Here is an 18,893-nt window from a genome sequence, read left to right on the forward strand (position 1 = left end):
GTAAAAGACAGATTTAGGTTTATGTAAATTCAATTCAGTGAAACAAACATCAAATGCTTACTCTATCTATACAAGCACTATGCTAGGACCACCAAAGACAAAAACAGGATAGTCCCTGCTCCCAAAGAGTTCACCATGTGTACTTAGGATGAGATACAGAGAGGAGATACAATGTGTACACAGAGAAGTAAATGTAAAATATCATAAGGAGGAAGAGAGGATCAGGAAAGACTACATAAAAAGTGGCATGTGAGTTGAACCTTTGTTGAAATAAGGATTCTATTCTAAGAGGAAAAGGTAAGGAGCAAGTGTATTCTAGGCATGAGAGACAATTGGATGGGAGATGGAAAGGAATTGAGGGAAAAACTAGTTGGCCAATTTTCCTGAAAGAGTACGTTGGGGGAGTAATATGAAATAACCTGAAAGGTAGGTTGGATCTAGTTTATGAAGGGTTTTGATTCCCGGCTGAAACCTTTATATTTTATCCTGGAGGCAGTAAGGAGCCACTTTAGGCTTTCAAGCTAGGGAGTGACCTGTTCCTTAGGAAGATTATTTTGGTAGCTCTGGGTCAGATGGATTGGAAAGGTGAGAGAATGGAAGAAGGGAGATCAATTTGGAGTTCTTTTTTTAAATAGTTCAAGCAAAATGTGTTAAGGGCCTGAATTAGTATAACTTCGTGTGAGTAAATAAGGAGTAGGTGGGAGAAATGTTGTAGCTAATAAGGTGCTTTACAGATGTTTTACGGGTGTTTTACAGATTTCATCTCATCCTCACACCAACTCTGGGAGCTAGATACTATTATTATCCCCACTTTACAGTTCAGGAAACTGAGTCAGAAAGAGGTTAATTGACTTGCCCAGGGTCACCTAACTAGTAGGTGTCTGAAGTTGGATTTGAACTCAGGTCTTCCTGATGTCTGATCCATCACCCTGTCCTCTGCACAAGATAGCGGCATTAGGGATAAAGTTGACAAGACTTGACATTTCCGTTCCACAATTTCTAAGTAATTATTGAATAGTAGGTGCAAGATACCTTTGTAAAATTTTGACTGCAAGGACAAAAAAAATGTTCATTGCTTTCAATGAGATTGTTTTCTCATGTTTAGGTGTGGTTGGTAAAGGGAGAGGGAAGTATTAAGGATGACTCCAAGGTTGGAAACCTGGGTTTGTCAGTTAATGAATATTAAGTGCCTACGTTTATATTGCCAAGTGGGACAGGTAGGTGGTACAGTGGATAGAGCACTGGATCTTAAGTCAGGAACACCTTAGTTCAAATCTGGCCCTAGACACTTATTGGCCATGTGACCCTGGGCAAGTTATTTAACCCCATTTGCCTTGGTTTCCTCATCTGTAAAATGAGCTGGAGAAGGAAATGATGAACCACTCCAGTATCTTTGCCAAGAAAACCTCAAATGGAGTCACAGAGACTGAAACAACAGAAACAACAAAATGTGCCACTGTCAATACAGAAAGAGGCAACAGAAAGTGCCCAGCCTCAAGGAGCTCACCACTAAATCTAGGTTCAGCTCATTGTGCTGCTGTGTCTCCTTCCTATGATAGGGGCCTTTGCATAACAAAGGCCTTGCATTTGTAGACTGCTGTATACTTTGGGGAGCATTCTTACATATATCCTGTCATTTGACTAGGAGGCCATCGTATATGACAGTGGGCTGGATCTGGAGTCCGAAGAACATATTGCAATGGAGACAGGAGTCAAAGGACCTGGGTTTAGATCCTGCCTCTGATACTACCTGTGTAATCTTGAGAAAATCGTTTAAAGTCCCAGGGCCTCAGTTTTCTTATCTCTAAAGGTATTGGACTAGATAATTGCTTCTCCCCACCCCCCTCCCAAGTAATAGGAATTAAGTGATTCACCCAGCTTTACATAGCTAGTAAGTGTGAACTCAGGTCCTACACTTCATCCACTGCGCCACCTAGCTGCCCCTCAGATAATTTCTAAGACCTCTTCCAGCCACAATTTTTCGATCCTGTCACACTTCTCTGAGCAGCATAGGATAGATATCATTATTCCTCCCATTTTGTCAGGTGAGGAAACTGAGACTTAGATTTCATGATGTAGTCAAGCCTAAACTGAGTTAGTGAAGAAGTTAGGCTTAGAACCAAGTCGGCTTCAAGGTGAGGACTTGACACACGGCATCTGCCTAAGGTCTTCAGACTGGGTTCAGGCTGGTAGAGTGGAAGGCCTAGTTGCTGGTCAGGAGGTCTGAGTGTGAATACACTAATGGGCTTCTAATGTGTGTAAGACTGTGTGTTATAGCTAACTATGTTGGTGTCTTACTTCCTTAGGAGAATGTAAATTCTATGAGTGTTTTATCTAAACTTTTTATTTCCCTCAATGCCTAGAAGAGTGCTAGGCAAAAAGAATAGATATGCAACAAGAATTGTTGTTATGGCCTTCACTTTATTATGTCTTGGTTTCAGTTTTGCCACTTACTAGCTGTATGACCCTAGCAATTATATTTGCCTCATTTGCAAAGTGAAGGGGTTTAACCATGGATGGCAAGAATATTAACTATGGAGTGAAAGGTGGTTGTTTAGACTTTTTCAGTCATGTCCAAATCTTTCTGACCCCATTTGGGGTTTTCTTGGCAAAAATACTGGAGTAGTTTGCCATTTCATTCTCCAGCTCCTTTTACAGATGAGGAAACTGAGTCAAGCAAGGTTAAGTGACTTGTCCAGGGTCACACAGCTAACAAGTGTCTGAAGCCAGATTTGAACTCATGAAGATAAGTTATTCTGACTCCATGCCTGGCACTCTATCCATTGTGCTGCCTTGCTGCCTGGAGTGAGAGGATCTGGGTTCAAATCCTTCCTCTGATACTTCTTACCCGTGGACTTTGGGTGAGTAATTTAAAGCTCCTTGACCCAAGTTTTCTCATCCCTAAAATGAGGAGTTTGGCCTCTGAGCCTTCTTGTAGTTCCAGATATAAAATCCTATGACTAGATGGTCTCTAATATCCCTTCCAACACTGGCTGACTCTCTGACTCTGAATCTCAGGACATCTCTCACCAGGCTGCATCTGGATTTCATTTTTGCCTCTTTTGGTTGGACAGGATGTGAAGAGATTTCAGTGCCAGAGTCAGGAGCTGGAGCAAAAGCTGGTATCAAAGGAACAGGAGCTGGAGCAGCTTGTCCAGAAGCAGAAACGGGTATTTCACACTATTGCCTTCAAAATAACACATATATCCTTCTGTTACACTCCCCTACCTCTCTCATCTTCTCTGGGCCAGGCCCTCAAGTTAAAAAAAAGTTTCTGGAAGATTCCATTTAGCTGTCAAAAAAGTCTTTGTAATCACAGGTAACCAAGTGAACACTAATTCTGCAATTCCAGGAGCAGAACTTGGGAAAATTGCTCTAAATTTCCCATGGGGTGATACTAAGCATTATCCCTTTTTCTCATTTAAATTTTTTTCTTTTGAACTTAACAATCATTAATAAACATGAATATTTTACTATCTAAAGAACAGAAGAGGATCGTACATGATATTGTGGATTTCTGTTACATAACTTTTTTAAATATGTTATATATTATATTATTATTTCTGGTATATAGTTTTCATAATAAATTTAGCAGTTATAGAAATCCTTCTTTCTATAAAACAACACATTAGTGTAGCAGAATTATGCTGTTTGTGTCTCCTTATGAATTTATTTTTTTTCTTCTGTTTTTAAAAATGTTACTGATACTCTCTTTGGCATTCTTATCACTCCCTACTCCCACTGACCCATAGAAGCCTACTCTTATAACAAATTAGTATATTATAGTCATGCAGCTAGATAGCACAGTGGATAGAGCACTGGGCCTGGAGTCAGGAAGACTTCTATTCCTGAGTTCAAATCTGGCCTCAGACACTAACTAGCAGTGTGACCCTGGGCAAGTCACTTAACCCTCTTTGCTTCAGTTTCCCCATCTGTAAAATGAGCTGAAGAAGGAAATGGAAAACCACTCCAGTATCTGTTCCAAGAAAATCCCAAATGTGGTCATGAAGAGTCAGACACAGCTGAAAAATGACCAAATAATAACAAAAAAAGTAAAACAAGGCAACACATTGCCTATGTCTGAAAATTCATGTTTCATTCTATAACTCTGATCCAACATCTCTGTGCCAAGAGATGGGTGGAATTCTTTATCAACAGTTCTTTGAAGACATGATTGTTGACTGCATTGAACTGTTCTGTAGTCTTTCAAGGTTGTTTCAACTTAGATTTTTGTGGTCATGATGTAAATTATTCTCCTGGTTCTGCTCAGTTCACTCTTTATCAGTTCACAAAGGGCTTCCCAGATTTCTCAAAATTGATGGACACCCACTTTGTTTCCAGTTCTTGGTGACCACAAAAAGCGCTGCTATAAATATTTTTCTAAGTGAATGGCCTTTCTCTCTGTCTTTGACTTCTTTGTGATATATGCCTAACAGCGATAACCCTGAGATATATACTTTAGAGACTCTGGGAGTTTAGTTCCAAATTCCTGTCAAGAATGGCTGGAAGAATTCACATTTTTACCCATTATACATTAGTGTTTGTTCTCTTACACAGTCCCACCAAAAATCACCATTTTCCTTTTTTGTTATCTTTGCCAATCTGATGTACAGTGTTGCTTTAATTTGCATTTCATTCCTTATTAGTGACTTGGCGCCTTTAAAAAAATCCACTTGTTGGTAACTTGCATTTTTTCTTTTCATTTGACTTATTATCTATTGGGGAATTGCTCCTATTCTTGTATATTTGCATGCAGGGTTCATATAAGTCTTCTCAATCAGTTTGAGATATCTGATAGTCATGCTGGACATTGGAAAAGAGTTATTGAATCTGTAGGATCTGACAAGTTCGTCACATGAGAGACTATAGAGCGAGAAGAGAAGAGAACAAAGGATAGACCTTTGAGGGATACCCACAGTTGGTAGGCATGAGCTGGATGAAGATTTAGCAAGGGAGACTGAGAAACAATGGTAATTCAGGTAGAAAGAGAACCAGGAGAGAGCAATGTCATGAAAACCTAGAGAGAAGAGAATATCCAAGAGAAGAGGGTGATGGGCAGTTTCAAAGGCTACAGAAAGGACAAGGATAAAAAAATATTCCTTTATATCTTAAGTATTAGATCTTCATCAGAGAGATTTGATGCAAAGATTTTTCTCTCCAATTAAATGTTTCCCTTCCTTTAACTCTGTTGATCTTGCTTTTGCAAATGGTTTTCAACTGTATATCTTTGGAGTTGTCCATATTACCTTTTCTGGTCACATGCAATCTTTATTTAGTTAAGAATTCTCCCTTTAGCCATAGTTGTAAAAGCTATCTCCTTACCTTCTCTAATTTGTTTACGATATGACCTTTTGTATTTAGCTCATGGGTCTATTTGGGAGCTTATTGTGATATAGCATGTAAGCTGTTAGTCTAAATCTAATTTCTCCCAAACTGACTTCCAGCTTTCCTAGAAGATTGTACAGAATAGGGAGTCCTTACCCTAGGCCATTTCCCTAAATTCACACAGAGAAATTTCTATATTTTTTTTAACACATTGCTCTGTGCTTTGTAAGAAAGATGCTTGAAAAACTGTGGAGGAAAAGCACATACTTACCATAGCTAGCCATCAATTTTTCTGGTAGAGACTATAGCCAAGTTCAGTTGACCTTTGAGACTGCTATAACTTCTTCAGGCTGTACGATTCTTAAAAGTCAATTGGTCCTGATAAAAATAATAAGCAATATTAATAACAAAAGTCATATGCTTCCATTAAGAGATACAGAAAAGGCTTTGAATAAAATATATCATATTTCATTAAAAACATTAAAACATTTAGGAAAAATGAACCTTTCCTGAATATGGTAAGCAATATCTATGTTTTACTTAGAGAACCCTAGGAATTTAGGCATTGGCTTCTGACCTCATCATTCAACTGCAACTATATTTCCAAAGTTACTAATGATCTTTTAACTGCCAAGCCAATGGTCTTTTCTTCATCTTCTTTAACCTTCTCGTCCTCTCTGCAACCTTTGACACTGTCCATCCCCCTCTTCTCTTAGATACTTTCTTCTCTCTAGGTTTTCATGGCATGGCTCTCTCCTGGTTCCCTTCTTACCTAAATGACCACTTTTTCTCAGGCTCCTTTGCTAGAGCTTCATCCAGGTCATGCCCACTAACTGTGATGTCTCTTAAGGGTCTGTCCTTGGTTCTCTTCTCCTATACTATCTCACTTGGTCAACTTGGATTCAGTTACTCATTTTATCTCCAACTAAGTGTCTACTAGATATCTCAAACTAAATGTCCCTTAGATGTATCAAACTTAGCATGTCCAAAATAGAACTCATTATCTTTCCTCCCAAACCTTTCCCTTGTCCCCAGCTTCCCCATTATTCTCACGGACACTACCATTCTTACAATTGCCCAGGTTCACAATCTTAGTGTCATCCTCAACTCCCCACTCCTACTCACCCCACAAATCTAATCTGTTACCAAGAGTTTTCATTTCTACCTTCAGAATATCTCTCATGAAGTGCCCTTTCTTTCCACTCACACAGCCTCCCCCCCGGTGCAGGCCCTCATCACCTCACACCTGGATTACTTATTAGAAAGTTATTAAACTTTGCAGTTAGTCATTCTACCTCAAGTCTCTTTCCAAACAGCTGCCTAACCAACCTTTCTAAAGCCCAGGTTTCACCATGTCATCTACTCAATAAATTCCAGTGGCTCCATATCACCTCCAGGATCAAATATAAAGTCTCTGCTTGGCTTTTAAAGCCCTTTACAATATAGTCCCTTTCTACCTTTCCAGTGTTCTTATACTTTACTCTATGTACTCTAAACTTGTCTTCTTTCTGTTTCTTACACATAATACTTCATTTCCCAACTCCATGTATTTTCAGTGGTTGTCCCCCATTCCCGGAATGGTCACCTTCCTCACATGTACCTCCTGATTTCCTCCAAGACTCAACTTAAATCCCACCTATTAAAAGATATCTGCAATTATCTCCCATTCATATTACATGTATTTTATGTGTACATGGTTGTTTGCATCCTGTCTCCCTCATTAGAATATGAACTTTCTAAGGGCAGGGATCATTCCACCCCCTTTCTTTTTATGTTTGGTACTCAGCACAGTACCTGGCAAATATTAAGAACTTAGTAAGGACTTGGTAACGATAGTTGATGAAAGTGGTAGAATTGTGAATCACTCCAACCATTCTTAAAAGTAATTTGGAATATACCCCAAAAAGTTACTGAAGTGTGCATACCCTTTGATTCAGTGATACCACTATCAGGCGTGGACCCCAAAGAGGTCAAAGATAGAGGAAAAGGATACATATTAAAAATGTTTATAGTCATACATTTTCTTATAGCGAAGAACTAAAAGCAAAGTTAGTGCCCATCAATTGAAGAATAGTTGAACAAATTATGGCATAAATATATAATAGAATGTTATTGTGTAATAAGAAATTATGAAAGATATGTATTTAGAGAAACCTGAGAAAACTTAAGGGAACTGATTCACAACAAAAACAAAATTCAGAGAATAATTTATACGACTGTAACATTTTAAAAATAAACTTTGAAAGACTTAAAAGCTGTGATTAGTTCAATGAACAATCATGACTCCAGAAGACTGATGATGAAGCATACTTCCCACCTTTTGGCAGAGAAGGAATGGACTGGAATTGCAAAATGAGACATATACCATCAGATACATCAAATAGGTGAATATATTTTGTTTGACTATACTCATTTGTTATAAGAGAAAGTTTTTATTTATTTTGGGAGAGGAGAGGAATGTGCAGGGATAGAAATGGGTAGCCATGAGTGATGAAAGAAAGAAGAACAAAAAGAAAGAAATCAGTATCAATGAAAAACACAGAAGAGAGCAGAAAGAAGTTCAGAAGGAGAAACAGAAAAGGTGGGAGATGTTGGTATACTCTATTAAATCTTACATACATACACACATACTCACACTCACTCACACTTAAAACCCAAGCTGTCCATAAAAGAGATTCACAGTTTCTGTTCTTTGTATGTGGGAAATGTTTGTGTTTATTAAGTTCATGATACAAAAAGAAAACTAAAAATAAAAGAAGTGATATACCTTCTAAGTATGACCTATAATTTTGAGTTTCAGAAGAAGCTATATGTTAAGACTGTTTAATGAAAAAAATGTTTTCTTGCAGGAAAAATAAGTCAGTTAGACCAAAGCTTCTAGCATTGGCTATTTGGTAAAGGAGGTCCCACAGATACCTTCATCCAAAGTTTCCTATGACCTAGAGAAATAAGCATGGAAAAGTGCTAAAAACACTAACTTGTAGAAGCAGAAGAACTGGGTTTGAGTCTATCTTCTGCCCCTTTACTAACTGTGTATCCTTGGCAAACCACTTAATAACATGGGTCTTAAATAACATGTGGAAATCACTGAGACACATTCTAACTGCGTTATTTTCTTATTCTGTAAAGATGGATGTTTATTTCTAGTCTGTGAGAGAACATCCAGAAGTCAATTTGGGGTCCCCCCAAAGGCAACAAGATATAATAGAAAAGCCACTAGACTTAGAGGCTTAGGTGGTGCAGTGGATAGAGCATTGGGTTGGGCCTGGAGTTAAGAAGACCTGACTTCAAATCTGGCCTCAGACACTTACTAGCTGTGTGACCCTGGGCAAGTCACTTAACCTCTGTTTGCCTCAGTCTCCCCATCTGTAAAATGGTGTTAATAATAGAACTTACCTTCCAGGATTGTTGTGAGGGTCAAATGAGATAATATTTGTAAAGTCCTTAAATCAGCACCTGGCACATAGTAGGTGCTATGTAGATGTTAGTTATTATTATTACTTGGAATCAGTAGATGCAACTTCAAATCCCAACTTTGTTACCCAATCTAAAATCAATTTATATCTATAAATGTAGATTATATGTAAATATGAATGTATATATTTACATATGTGTATATAGACACAGAGAGATATATGTCACAGAATATAAAAGAAATAGATGTATCTATGTATATAATATATATAAATACATATGTGTGTGTATATATGTATATACATATACACACACACACACACACACACACATATCGGGGCAGGTAGGTGGTACAGTGGATAGAGCATAGGGCTTAGAGTCAGGAAGATCTGAGTTCAAATGTGGCCTCAGACGCTTGCTAGCTGTATGACCCTGGGCAAGTCACTTAACCCCTATTTGTCTCAGTTCCTCATCTGTAAAATGGAGACACACTGGAGAAAGAAATGGCAAACCACTCCATTATCTTTGCCAAGAAAGCCCAAATGAGAGTTGGACACAACTGAACAACAACACATATATGTATTTCTGTGTGTATATTGTATGTAAGCTAGACAAAAGTTACTCTCTGGGTCTTCATCTTTTATTCCAAATGTCTAGGCAGAGGAATAAAAGGGCATCATCACTTAACATTTATTAAACACCTATTGTGTATCTAGATGTAGATATAGCTGTAGATAAATCGGCATAGAAATCTTCTAGTACAGAAACTCCCTCCACCAAAAGAGCTAGACTGCTCATCTGAAACTTCCAGTCTCAGAGTTGCCTGGGGCTCTGAGATGCCAGGTGATTTGCCCATGGTCCCAGAACTAGAAGGCATCAGAAGTAGGCCTTAGACGCAGTTCTTCTTGACTCCGTAGCAGGCCCTCAATTCACGATGTATGCTGCCTGTGGAATAGTGCTGTGCTGGGACTATTTACCTTCCAAGGCTGTTGAGAGGAAAGCATATTGTAAATCTTAAAGCATGATAAAAATGCTCATTTTTATTTTTCAAGGAAGTGCCCTTTGTAAACAGGAAGCTGTGGAAAGAGACTGGGAGTCAGAAGGCTTTGGGGTCCAATCCCCACTGTGGCCACATGCTCATTGTGTGGGCACGGACAAAGCATAGACAAGTTCCTTAACATCTTTGAGCCCACGTTCCTTCATCTGTTAAGTGGGAGAAATAACACATAGAATGCTGAATTCCCAGAGCTGTGGTACGGATTAAATGAAATAAGCTACGTAAAGTCCTAGGTAAAATGCAGGACAATGTTTAACAGTAGCTCGCTGTCACATGTGACACAGATAGAAAAAAGTCCTGAATGCTGAGGCAGTGTAGGTTTGAGTCCTGACTGCTACTCACCAGCTGTGAATGCCATGGGTTAGTCACTTTGTTGCTCCGACCTCAGATCTCTCCTTTGTAAAATTAGGGGGTTGGACTAGGTGACCTCAATGGGTCCTTCTAGCCAGTAGTGTGCTGGTATATATTTAATAACCAGCTCTCTGGGGGAAAGAAAAGCTTTTAAGTTTAATCTCCATTCTTAACATTTTTTTCTATCTCTTTCTTAAGTCTAGACAGTCTGCAAAAAATTTGAGTCCTAATTTGTAACATTTGCCAATTTCTGAGATGTAAATGGTCCTACCAAAAATCTAACAGGTGACTCTTGCAAGCTAATACTAGCTGGCTCTAGCATGGCCCTGCTTCTGGCTCTAAATTCTCAGATGCTGTGAATCAGGGAAAATGTATTTTCTACATCTTTATCTTTTGTCTTAAGCCTCAGGGCAGAGGAAGACAAAGGAATCATTAAATACCTAATATCTGCAGAACCCTATGCTAGGCAGTGAGGGAGATAGAAAATGTATGACATGTTTGCTTCCCTCATAACACTTGTATTCTAGCTAGTGGCAGAAATGGGACACCAAGAAAGATAGCTAAAATACCTAATATTCCATAGCAAAGGACGTTAGAGGGAAGCACAGTGCTGCATGAAGTCTGAGGAAGGAAGCTGCAACAGATTCAAGGAACTGCAGAGACTTCCTGGGAAAGGGGTTCATCTGAGTTGAAAGATGGGTGGGAATTTAGTAGTCTAAGAGAAAGAGAAAGGTTATTCCAAGGGGTCAGTCTGAGCGAAGGTACAGATGGGGTGAGAGGACAGGGAAGGTCCAGGGAAGAAGGATATTGTCCAACTGCTTAATCTTCCTTCTCTGCATTTGGGAACATTTCTGTCCTGGACAGCCCCAGACACAGTCTGTCTGTGCTTCAGTTTGAATGGTGAGAAGCTATTTTTAGTGGAACCATCCAATCCCCTTGGAAAGCCTTGCCAGTGCAGGAGCAGGCTGGTGTTGGGAGCTCTCAGGGAAAGGACCGTGCAGCCGGTGTCCAGGTCAGAGGCAGAATGGATTCAGATCATAAAATTTAGAGACAGGGAACTGTTTGGGCTCTTTGTTTCCCCAGCACTTAGTGCAATGCCTGGTGTGTGCATGTGTGTGTGTGTGTGTGTGTGTGTGTGTGTGTGTGTGTGTATGTGTGTATTTATATTTATATAAATATACATTTAATTGTTGTTGTTTGTCCTTCATTCTCAAAGAGGACCACGACATGAGGGAGGTGATGCCGTGTCATGCAAGTGAATTGGATTTAAGTGAGGGAGGACTGTGCAAAGTCACCAGGCTCACTTTCTCCTCTGAAGCCAATTGAGTCCAGTGGCAAGATATAGATCAGAATGACTGGAGATGGCCAAGGATGCAGTGGGAGACCTTGGCCTTTTCAGTACTAGCAGAATGACCCTTGTAATCTCCCTCTGATCAGTTGTTTGACCACCTTACCATCTGTGGGCTGAGAGCTCCAGAAGCAGCTGCTGCCACTGCTGATTTAGTCACCCCCAAGGCCTGCCCCTGGTTTTCTGGGTCTGGGATGGTGCTGGCAAGGCCTTGTGCTGGACTGCGCTCCACTCTCACCCAGGTGCAACAGATTTTTCCTGCTGACCTTCTAAGTTGTCTTTGGCATCTGTGAACTAAGAGGTCTGGAAACCGCCATTGCTGCCACTTATTCAGTCTCCCTGAGGGCTGCTCCTGGTTTGCTGGGGCCCAGTCTGTGACGGTGTGGCCTGCACCAGACTGTACTCCTCTCTCACTCTGGTGCAACAGACCTTTCCCGCCGACCTTCCAAGTTTTCTTGGGTTGGAAATTTGTTCCACTCCATCTTTTTATGGGTTGTGCTGCTCTAGAATTTGTTTAGTCATTTTAAAAGCTATTTGGAGGGGTTTGGGAGAGAGCTCAGGCAAGTTCCTGCCTTTACTCCACCATCTTGACTCCTCCTCAACCTTTTCAAGCTAAGGCCTTTAACGGGTCTCAGTTTGGCCTGACTCAAAGACCATACAATCATAGAGTCAGAGCAGGAAGTGGATCATTTCATCTAACCCTCCTCATTACAAAGATGAGGAAAATGAGACCCAGAGAGTTCACTTGAGTTCCCAAGGTCACACGGTGGCAGAGCAAGGTTTTGGGCCTAGTTCCTGCTTTTCCATACATCTGACTATAGCAGGATGATTTGGGTATCCCGATGCCTACATGCCCTCACTCAGTATTCTGTTACCACAACAACTGTTTCATTTTTATCTTTGGGTCCCCAACACAAAGCATAGTACTCCCCTTCCCCTGAGTAATTTAAGTGCTTACCATGTACAGGCAAGTTGCAAAAGAGTCTCTGCTCTCTTCCTCTGTTGTTGGAGGTAGTGGAAGAGGAGACCATAGACACAAAAAATGTTAACAGAAAATATGTACAGAGTCATTTCAGGAAAGAAGGGCAGGAGTAACCTGAGGAGATTGGGATTGGCTTCCTGAAGCAGGTGGCCCTTGAGTAGATTTTTTTAAAATTTATTTTATTTTTCATTTATGAAATGAGATAAGCATTTCCATAACATATATAATAAAAAAGATGATTGCATGCGAAACTATAAATCTCCTATGTACAACTTGCTGTTCCTTTTAAATATAGAGCAAAGTTATCATGTAAATTTCTTTTTTTTCCTTCCGTCCCATCTCTGCCCCACAGATGGCCACCATTAGATACAAACAGGTACACACACATATACATACGTATGTATATGTGTATGTATGTGTGTATGTGTGTATATGTGTGTATATGTATGTGTATGTGTATGTATATGTATATGTATATGTATATGTATATGTATATGTATATGTATATGTATATGTATATGTATTTGATCCTCTCGAAGAGGACCAAAATGACATCACTATGCTAGAGTCAAGATTCAGTGAGTCCCACTGTGGCTGATCAGGCCAATACAAGCTCAGAATGCTCTACCACAGGTCAGGCACAAATAGTCTGTGTGAACATTTGGGATGGATACTCCAAACTTGTGTGTCTTGTGTTTCCTTTGAGCTGTTTCAATTCTGCTTTGCTCATAGAGCACAGCACCTTCTCTGATGTGGGCACGCCATGCTGAGCGATCCTGTGCCAGTGTCTCCCATGTCACACAATCAATTCCAAAGTTCTTGAGAGAGACCTTGAGAGTATCTTTGTATTGCTTCTTCTGACCACCATGTGAATGCCTGCCCTGTTTGAGGGCCTGTGAAATCTGGACAGTCCACCAGTGCCATGCCAGGAAACTGAACCGCTTCCATTTGAATTGTCTTAGGCAGATTCTGAAGATCACCTGGCAGGACAAGGTACCAGACATTGAGGTCCTTACTTGAACTAAACTGCCAAGCATTGAAAATCTGCTTCAGAGAGCGTAACTCCGATGGGCTGGTCTTGTTGATCAAATGCAAAATGTACACTTGCCAAAGAGACTATTTTGTGGATTTTTGTGGAAAATACATACATATATATATATATATATATATATATATATATATATATATATATATATATATATATATATATATATATATATACAGTTCTTTCTCTGGATGCAGATAGCTTCTTTCTTCATATGTCTTTTGTAGTTCACTTGAATTTTGAAGGAAGCCAGGGATTCCAAGGGGAGGAGGCAGAACATTCCAGGTATGTGGGGTAGTTGTTCTCAAGACCCTGAGACAGGTGATGGAGTGTTATATGCGATGAACAAGTTGTGGTACATGATCATGATGGAATACTACCATACTATAAGAAATTATGAGCTCTATGATCTTAGAAAAACATGGATAGACTTGCATGAAATAATGAAGAGTGAAATGACCAGAACCAAGAAAATGTTGTTTACAGTAAAAGCAATATTGTTTTAGGAATAACTGAGCAAATAAGTCATTTTGATTATTATAAATACCCAAATTAACTACAAAGGACATATGAAGAAAGACTATTTGCATCCAGAGAAAGAACCAATAAATAGAAGCATGCATAGAATGATTTCACACACATACATACACACACACACACACACACACACACACACACACATCATTTGGTAGGAAAAAAAAAAGAAATTTACGCTTTCCTGTCTGTGCAAGATGCCGGTGCAGATCTCCAAGAAGAGGAAGTTTGTTGCTGGTGGCATCTTCAAAGGTGAGCTGAATGAATTTCATACCAGGGAGCTGGCTGAGGATGGCTATTCTGGGGTGGAGGTTCGAGTTACTGCAGCCAGGACAGAAATCATCATCTTGAACACCAGGACTCGATGTCCTTGGGGGAAGGGTCGCCGGATTCATGAACTGACAACAGTGGTTCAGAAGAGGTTTGGCTTCCCTGAAGGCAGGGTAGAGCTGTATGCCAAGAAGGTGGCCACCAGAGGTCTCTGTGCTATTGCCCAGGCTGAGTCTCTATGTTATAAACTCCTGGGAGATCTTGCTGTTCATAGGGCCTGCTATGGTGTCCTCCACTTCATTATGGAGAGTGGAACAAAGGGATGTGAGGTGGTGGTGTCTGGTAAGCTCAGAGGCCAGAAGGCCAAGTCCATGAAGTTTGTGGATGGCCTGATGATCCACAGTGGAGGCCCTGTCAATTACTATGTCAACACAGGTGTGCATCATGTCCTCCTCAGACAGGGTATATCAGGAATTAAAGTCAAAATCATGTTGCCCTGGGACCCAAGTGGCAAAATTGGCCCTAAGAAGCCCCTACCCGACCATGTGAGCATCATAGAGCCCAAGGATGAGATTCTTCCTACTACCCCCATCTCAGAGCAGAAGAGTAGGAAGGCAGAGCAACCAGCTGTGCCCCAGCCTGTGCCCACAGCGTAACATAACAGGACTCTGTAACACCTGGAATGGTGTGCCCGAAGCTCTTCTATAAAGATCTTTAATAAAATCTTTTTCAAAACAAAACAAAAAATTTGCATAATAACTTTATTATATATTTAAAAGGAATAGCAAGTTGTACATAATAGAGTTGCAGTTTCGTATGCATATCTTTTTATTATACTGTATTATGGAAATGCTTATTTTATTCCATAAATTAAAAATAAAATAAAATTAAAAATATATGCAGTGAACAGCATGTGGACAAATCTGACTTCTAGGCAGAGTGCATGAGGTTGACTAACATGCCAAAAGCCAAGAAAGCAGGCCCAGGCCAGATTGTGAAGTGCTTTAAAAGCCAAACCAAATAGTTTGCACTTTCTCCCAGAGATAAGAGTGAGCAATGGAGTGACGTGAGAACTGTGCTTTGGGAATATCAATATGGCAGCTGGGTAGAGGATGGATTGGAGAGGGAAGAGACTGAAGTCTGGGGAACCAATCAGGAGGCTGCTGCAGCTGTCCAGGTGGCAGATGATGAAGGCCCGAACCAGGGTGGTTTTGGTGTAAGAGGAGACAAAGGGACAGATACTGTCTGAGCAGAAACAACATGACTTAGCAACCGTTTAGAAATGAGGGCTGAGGGAGAGGGAAAAGTCAAATGTTAATAAATGCTTGTGGAAAGGGCAGCTTGCTCTTTGTAGTGGTCTGGGACTATCTCCTTTTTCCTCTCCTCTTTATCCCTATTATACATGAAGTTTTTGCCAATTAGATTTATCTATTAAATGAATGATGGCAATGCTATTTAATTACTAAATGCTTGCCTAATTACCCAAGAGCCCCTGAGGAATCTTCCAGAACTCCTTGTTATTCTCATCCTTCTCTCTCTTCCACCAGCTGCATTAATTACACCAGTTTTTTTAATAATATATTTTTAATGGTATGACTCTTTGTCTAGTGAAAGGGTTGCAGATATACAGAGCTAGTCTGTTGATAGAGAGAAGTGAAGGATCTCATTTCTGTGGCTCCTTACTGCTTACAAAGCCTTCCCCCCCACCCCAGAAAGGAGGTAGGAAAAGTGGTATTCAGACTATTTTATGCTGCATTTTCTATATTAGGAAGCGAGGTGATTTAATGAATGAATGAAGCATTAATGAAGTACTTACTACCTACAAAGCACTGTGCTAAGGGCTGGGGGTACAAATAGAAAAATCACAGTCCTGTTCTCAAGGAGCCCGCACGCTAATGGAGGAGACAACCCAGATGGAAATCTCATCCAAAGGTCACACAGCTGTTGAGTGACAGGCCTGGGATTTGAACCCAGGGGAACAAGGCATGGTGAAAAGGTCAGTGTTCTTAGCGTCGAAAGGCCTGGGTTTGTTGTCATTCTCATTTGTCCTTCGTTCTCGAAGAAGACCATGACATCTGCAAGTGAATTGAGTTTAAGTGAGAGAGGGCTGTTTGAGTCCCAGAGCTAGCACTCGCTAGCTGTGGGATTCTGGGAAAATCACTTAACTTTTTTCATCCTTTGTTTCAGTTACAAAATGATGGTAATAACAGTTTCTCAACATCATGAGGTTGCTGTTAGGAAAACTTCAAGCATTATATAAATATGAGCTACTACTATAATTGTTATCCAAGTTCAATGATTTTTTCTTCTTACCACTGTAAGTGGTAAGCATTGTAAGTGGTTTAAAGATAGAAGAAAAGGATCACAGGATTTAGAACTAGAGACTTAGTCCATGGGTCAGGAACCTGGAGCCTTGAGGCCACATGTGCCCTTCTAGATCCTTAAGTACAGCCACTGAATCCAAATTTCATAAATTTGTAAATTTCATAAATTTGGATTCAGCCAAAAGGCCACATTTAAGGATCTAGAAGGCCACATGTGGCCTCAAGGCTGCAGGTTCCCCATTCCTAACTAGTTCACCTCCCTTATTTAAAGGAAAATGGCAGACAGAGAGGTAGCAGTGACTTGCCCCAGATCACTCAGGTAGGATTACAAACATCCGGAAAGGATCTCACAACTTCTAGTCCAATTCTTTCATTTTATAGCTGTGGAAACCAAGAGCCAGATAGATGAAGTGATTTGCCCAAGGTTTCACAGGTAGTAAGTAGCAGGACCAGGATTCACACCTAGGTCCTTGAACTCTCAATCCATTACTCATTCCACTATGTCTCTCTTTAAATAGGCTTTGATTGAGCTGTTGTCAGAGCTGCTTTCTAAGCAGCTTTGGTTACCGTACCAGGCTCCTCTAGATGAAAATAACTGGAATTACTTAATTTAAAGAAGAGAAGGCTAAATAAAAGGATTTAATACTATTACTCAGACCTAAGGAGGGTAGCTTTGTGAAGAATGACTCCTAATTGTTCTCTGCCTCAGTGCTAGCGGATTTTAAGTTTGATCTGTGAAAGAATATCCTCCTATGATTGAAGGATAGAGAATTCCCTTTCCTGGAGATCAAATGAATCTGGCTGGGCTCATTTACTCAAATCTTTCCTAGACACAAGGGAATGGATGAAAGGATCTCTTTCCTACATGAAGATATGGATGTAAAAGAGGGAATAGGATAATCTGATCAAGTAACGAAGGGAGAGGGGAAAGCCCGAGGATGTCCTTCCATTGTGGGGGGCTGAGAGGGTCTGACTGACTTGTCTTTTTCTCTTGACCTGTCACCCCTTTCTAGCTGGAAGGTCAGTTCATGGCCCTCAACAATGACAAGCATGAAACCAAAGCAGAGAACACTAAACTTAAACTCACCAACCAGCAACTGGCCAAGGAACTGGAGCGGACCTCGAGCGAGCTCCAGTATGCTCAGCTGCAGCTGGAGAGCCTGCAGAAAGAGTCCTGCAAGCTGCAAGAGGAGAAGGAGATGTGAGTGGTGAGCTAACAAGCAAATCATGGTGCCTGAGCTCAGGGAACGTCTTACAGCCAGGTCCACCTTTCACTTACACTCCCATCAAAAGTTACTCATCCTGTGTCTTGTGGAATGTAGGCCCTTCTTCCTGCCTTCCAAGATTGTAGCTCATTATCTGATCAAAAAATTGATCTAGTGTTAATCGTTGTTCATAAATTAATGTTTTACCTCCTTGAAGACATAAAGCCTTAGCTAGGTGTGTGGTAGACCCCAGTCATATTGTTAAATTCAAAGGGAGAGCTGATTGTTAAATTTGGGGGAGCATTTGCACCTCAGTAATCAGCAAATGCTAATAATCAGGGCTTGTTTTCTTGTTCTGTTGATTGTCTAGAGCAGGGGTGGGGAACCCGCAGCCTCAAGGCCACATGTGGCTTTGTAGGTCCTTGGGTGCGGCCTTTTGACTGACTCCAAGTTTTACAGAACAAATCCTTTTATTAAGGGAATTTGTTCTGTGAAGTTTGGATTCAGACAAAGGGCCACACTTAAGGACCTAGAAGACTACATGTAGCCTTGAGACCGCAGGTTCCCCATACCTGGCCTAGAGGTTATACCTAAGAAACTGATGGGGAAAATGTTAATAATGTAGGTTTCACTTAAAAGTACAGTTATCCCTTCCATATCACAGGGATTAAGGGCATGGTGCCCTCACAATCTGAAAAATTCATGTAAAATCTTTTGACCTTCCCTTTGTACCAGAGAAGAAGTCTGAATTCTTTCTTTTTCTTTTATGGAGTGTTTACAGTGAATTTTGGGTTGATATTATACAATACTATACATATATTTTATGCACTTCTGCATTTCTAAGCTTTTCCTGTATCATCTGCCAGCTTTCACATGTCATCTGCAGGTTCTGCAAAACTCCCCCAATATTCCTATTTAATTTCTCATGCTGACCAGTGATATCTTGAACCTGAGATGGGGAAAGTTGCAATATGGAAGGGATAACTGTATGTCCTACAGCCGTTATTAAACCTTTACCAGCTCACTCCTGGGCTTAGC

At 40.4% G+C, this 18,893-nt stretch overlaps 2 protein-coding genes across 2 annotated transcripts in view; both read left to right on the forward strand.

Moving 5' to 3' along the window:
* Nucleotides 1–18,893, forward strand: part of CRACR2A (calcium release activated channel regulator 2A) — a 135,139-nt gene that overhangs the window by 39,606 nt on the left and 76,640 nt on the right. The window contains exons 6-7 of the mRNA XM_036760685.1: nt 3,075–3,170; nt 17,664–17,851. Coding sequence (XP_036616580.1) covers nt 3,075–3,170; nt 17,664–17,851 — 284 coding nt within the window. The remainder of the gene's footprint in view (nt 1–3,074; nt 3,171–17,663; nt 17,852–18,893) is intronic.
* LOC118851648 (40S ribosomal protein S3-like) lies at nt 14,254–14,982 on the forward strand. The gene has a single exon (XM_036761160.1). The coding sequence runs from the start codon at nt 14,254–14,256 to the stop codon at nt 14,980–14,982; it is 729 nt and encodes a 242-aa protein (XP_036617055.1).

This window comes from Trichosurus vulpecula, chromosome 5 (assembly GCF_011100635.1).
Source record: "Trichosurus vulpecula isolate mTriVul1 chromosome 5, mTriVul1.pri, whole genome shotgun sequence".
NCBI lineage: Eukaryota > Metazoa > Chordata > Mammalia > Diprotodontia > Phalangeridae > Trichosurus > Trichosurus vulpecula.